Genomic DNA, 5,000 nt, shown 5'->3' with positions numbered 1-5,000 from the left:
GTAGAACATGAGAGCAGGAGAAAGCTAAACCCATATTAGATGAGATTTTAAAATACGTGTTTAAATAAAAAAGATAAAGAGTTTGTGGACTGATACGATCAGTGATGTAAAAGCAGGAAGTTCATCATCAGATAAAAGCGCCATACGAAACATTCGGCAGCGTCGTCCATGAGGCCCAGCTGGAATCGCTGCTCGTCTTTAAAGGTCTCGGCCAGTGCGTGACGCAGCGAGTCTGAGGGCAAGACGCGCTCCCGACTCTGCTGGAACTGACTGAAGATACTCTGCAGGGAAGAGTTATTTTAAGTACCCAGACTGGTCTTTATGTAGACTAGCTCAATGAAATAAAAATCAAATTTATGTGTACAGAATTACACGCTTACCTTTAAAGCGCAGAAGATGCAGGAGTCACCGAGACAGAAATGACCTGAGAGTTGTCTCAGACTCCTCCTGAAGACGTCCAGCTGCCAGAGAACCTACAGGAACAAACTCACTCAGGTCAAGAACCAGCCTTCAACACAAACACCTCAGTCACTGCGTTAGACAGAGTTCCTGAGAGCGTAGTGTACCCATGATGCTTAGGGTTCTCCTTGCCCTCACCTGCACTGCGCTGTTCAGGAAGCAGCTGTTCTGGCCTGGTTCGTTGAGCAGACCCTTGGTGAGAGCTAGTGAGATCATGCTTCCTGGCTGATAGGATTTCCCCAAGCCTGGACCTGCCACGCCTCCTACGCTGGGTCCAAAGCCATTGCTTCCTGGCTTCCTGAACAGCTTGACCCATGCCATGAGGCACGAGTCCTTCTTGCTCCAGAGCTCAGAACGAGTCACTTATTTAGGAAACCACAAGGAAACTGTGTACATCTCAGGCAAGATGTGTAGATAACACTGCCTAGGGATGAGGCAATTCCACGTCTGAAGGTGGCCTGGAGGTGGTCTGAATAACTCGCTAGGTTGTTTTTTTTGTGAAGGTTATAGAGCTCCTAGCCCCATGCAGAAGCTTGGAAAAACATCTCGCCTAGCCACAGGGTGTGTCTGCAGCTTGGACGATGGACATTCTCAGCACAATATTTTTTTGATAAAACCATGGCACTGGCATGCAAAAAGAAAATAGAGAGAATGATGCAGATACAGTCTGCTGGCAGGGTCAGTGCAGGTCACTGAGCTCCACATCCATAACATGCAGGTCTCAAAGCACTGGCTCAGAACATCCTCCCACAAAGAATGACCTGCCCACTGTGTAGAGAAGAGAGAGAGAGAGAGAGAGAGAGAGAGAGGAGAAGAAAATCAATGACTGTTAAACAGAGCACTATTTTAATCTACAACACTTGTTTACCAAACGGTGTGAGCAGAACCCAGCTAGAGTACCAGGACACCTCACATTCCTGAATCCCGCAGGGTATCTGCTCTTTTCCTTATCAACTCTCAGGCTCTCAGGATCAATAAACCATAAAACATTTGCTGAGCGTCTGGATATTTCTGCTGCTTCAGCGCTAGTGGAGACACAGGACGCGATCCAAACACTGCAGCAGACTCGCCTTCAACCATCAACTCACTTTCAGCCAAAAATAAGAGACTTTTGATCTTGTTTTTTATCATAACAATTGAATAAAGAGTTCCTCAATGGTTCTATCTGTCTTCTGTAGTGTTCTTCCAGTAATCATCTGGTACTGTAAATCCGAAGCTCTTTACCTAAAGCAGGAGCTTAGATCACAATTACAGAAACAGACTCCAGATAAAAACGTAAACAGGCAGAATTTTAAGATTATTGTTTAGAATTGTCCGATGTTCACATTTTAATATTCCTTAATAAATCTTATGGGTTTACCTTTATTAAATGTTATGTTTTTGATGTTACAGATAAAAAGCAAAATCACAAAATTCGATCTCAAAAAGAAATAGAGAAAAAAAAAAAAACCTTCTTTCGGGTAAAGTCCAGACCGGGATCTTTCAGAAAGAGAAATTGTAAATCCTTAAAGAACCACTAGAGATGGGTTATAACCTAATGCCTAGTTACTGTTGATTCTCTGTTACCACGGTTACTGTGATTTTGGACATCAGCATGTTATTTTTATAGAAAACTAATGAAGCCGTGATTGTAATAAGGTTCCCTCAGGAAAGTGTCGGATATGATACTCGCTTCATTCAGAGAACCGCATGTGGTGCTGAGGGAGAGGATCTGAGTTCCACTTTAATCCTCAGCGTCTCTGCAGGAACGTTAGGGTTTCCTGATAGAGAAGGTCATTTGTGCTTTTTTTTGTTTTAAAGCTGTCGGTGCAGGTTTAGGATTTATCACAGAAACATCTGGAGCAGAGTCAGTTGTCATGAACACTCAGGCGGTGGAGAACCTCCTGCCGCAGTGTTGCAGTATATTACTGTTACAGTCACGCTCTGGAACTCGGCCATGAGCACAGCACGGGTTCCACTGGCTGCACGGCCTCACGACAGAACCGCAGGTGGCAGCTCAGTTATTTGTATCTGTCATTATTACAGCAGAAAACTTCAGCATGTTTTAGCAACAACTTTTCCTCAAAACATAGTTTTTGATCTTTTATGGCTTTTACTCTCCTCCATCAGGACCAGCGTTAGAATAGTGTTAGAGCTTACAGAGTTACAAACAACTCCATGATTTGGGAATGAATTATAATATAATTCTAACGCTATAATATATAATAACTACTGAACAAATGGTTGGAAAATTATACTATTTCTACATTTATCCTGTAACGCGAATTAACATTCTTAATCACAATTAACACCCACTGTGTTTCTGTGAATTATACCTCATCAAAGATATAATAATAATAATAATAATAATAATAATAATAATAATAATACAGTAATATGAAGAAAAAGAAGAAGAATGTTTATGGTATAATATTTGGTTTTGAATTTGGAGAGTTGACATTTTGCAGTGTTGCTTTCACACAAAGAGCCTCATGTGCACATTCCGCGCCTGGCCAAGCCAAGAGACTGCAGACTACTGGGTTGCCAGATTGAAGCCTTTAGGCCCCTACAGCAGTTCCCTTGTTCAACACAGGTTCTGAAATTCTAATGAATGTATTGAAGACCAGAGGATTGTGAGGAATGAAACAATCTATAGAAGATCTGAGAAAGATCTGAGACATGTGGATTAGATTAAATGTACAAGTCATTATTTACAAATTATCTGGCAACCTGGTGTAAGAGAGCGGTGCTGACAGGTCAGTTTATATCCATTGCCAGGCTCACTCTGTCCCTCACACACACTGCAACTCAAGACCTACTGCACATTGCAGCTCAAGATTAACACCCTACAGTTCAACACTTACACACTGCAGTTTAACACTAACACAAGACAGTTTAATACTGTACTTACACACTGCAGCTCAACACTAACACACAACAGTTCAACACTTACACACTGCAGCTCAACACTAACACAAGACAGTTTAATACTGTACTTACACACTGCAGCTCAACACTAACACACAACAGTTCAACACTTACACACTGCAGCTCAACACTAACACAAGACAGTTTAATACTTACACACTGCAGCTCAATACTAACACCCTACAGTTCAACACTTACACACTGCAGTTCAACACTAACACAAAACAGTTTAATACTTACAAACTGCAGCTCAACACTAACACCCTACAGTTCAACACTTACACACTGCAGTTCAACACTAACACAAGACAGTTTAATACTGTACTTACACACTGCAGCTCAACACTAACACCCTACAGTTCAACACTTACACACTGCAGCTCAATACTTACACACTGCAGCTCAACACTAACACACGACAGTTCAACACTTACACACTGCTGTTCAACACTAACACACGACAGTTCAATACTTACACACTGCAGTTTAACACTAACACAAGACAGTTTAATACTGTACTTACACATTGCAGCTCAAGATTAACACCCTACAGTTCAACACTTACACACTGCAGTTCAACACTAACACAAGACAGTTTAATACTGTACTTACACACTGCAGCTCAACACTAACACACAACAGTTCAACACTTACACACTGCAGCTCAACACTAACACAAGACAGTTTAATACTTACACACTGCAGCTCAATACTAACACCCTACAGTTCAACACTTACACACTGCAGTTCAACACTAACACAAAACAGTTTAATACTTACAAACTGCAGCTCAACACTAACACCCTACAGTTCAACACTTACACACTGCAGTTCAACACTAACACAAGACAGTTTAATACTGTACTTACACACTGCAGCTCAACACTAACACCCTACAGTTCAACACTTACACACTGCAGCTCAACACTAACACACGACAGTTCAACACTTACACACTGCTGTTCAACACTAACACACGACAGTTCAATACTTACACACTGCAGTTTAACACTAACACACAACAGCTCAACACTAACACCCTACAGTTCAACACTTACACACTGCAGTTTAACACTAACACAAGACAGTTTAATACTTACACACTGCAGTTCAACACTAACACAAAACAGTTTAATACTTACACACTGCAGCTCAACACTAACACCCTACAGTTCAACACTTACACACTGCAGCTCAATACTTACACACTGCAGCTTAACACTAACACCCTACAGTTCAACATTTACACACTGCAGTTCAACACTAACACACGACAGTTCAACACTTACACACTGCTGTTCAACACTTACACACGACAGTTCAATACTTACACACTGCAGTTTAACACTAACACACAACAGCTCAACACTAACACCCTACAGTTCAACACTTACACACTGCAGCTCAATACTTACACACTGCAGTTCAAAACTAACACACGACAGTTTAATACTTACACACTGCAGCTCAACACTAACACACAACAGTTCAACACTTACACACTGCAGTTCAACACTAACACACGACAGTTCAACACTTACACACTGCTGTTCAACACTAACACACGACAGTTCAATACTTACACACTGCAGTTCAACACTAACACACAACAGTTCAATACTTACACACTGCAG

General features: G+C 41.5%; 1 protein-coding gene across 1 annotated transcript in view; it reads right to left on the bottom strand.

The window, feature by feature from the left end:
• Window positions 1-5,000, bottom strand: part of usp53b (ubiquitin specific peptidase 53b) — a 20,997-nt gene that overhangs the window by 13,627 nt on the left and 2,370 nt on the right. Inside the window, exons 2-4 of the mRNA XM_053490892.1 lie at window positions 598-1,227; window positions 381-473; window positions 147-281 (exon numbers count right to left, since the gene is read on the bottom strand). Coding sequence (XP_053346867.1) covers window positions 147-281; window positions 381-473; window positions 598-780 — 411 coding nt within the window. The 5' untranslated portion in view covers window positions 781-1,227. The remainder of the gene's footprint in view (window positions 1-146; window positions 282-380; window positions 474-597; window positions 1,228-5,000) is intronic.

Source organism: Clarias gariepinus, unplaced genomic scaffold (genome assembly GCF_024256425.1).
Source record: "Clarias gariepinus isolate MV-2021 ecotype Netherlands unplaced genomic scaffold, CGAR_prim_01v2 scaffold_35, whole genome shotgun sequence".
In the NCBI taxonomy this organism is placed as follows: Eukaryota; Metazoa; Chordata; class Actinopteri; order Siluriformes; family Clariidae; genus Clarias; species Clarias gariepinus.
Note: the sequence above shows the minus strand (reverse complement) of the source record. Positions and strands in the feature narration are given on the sequence as shown.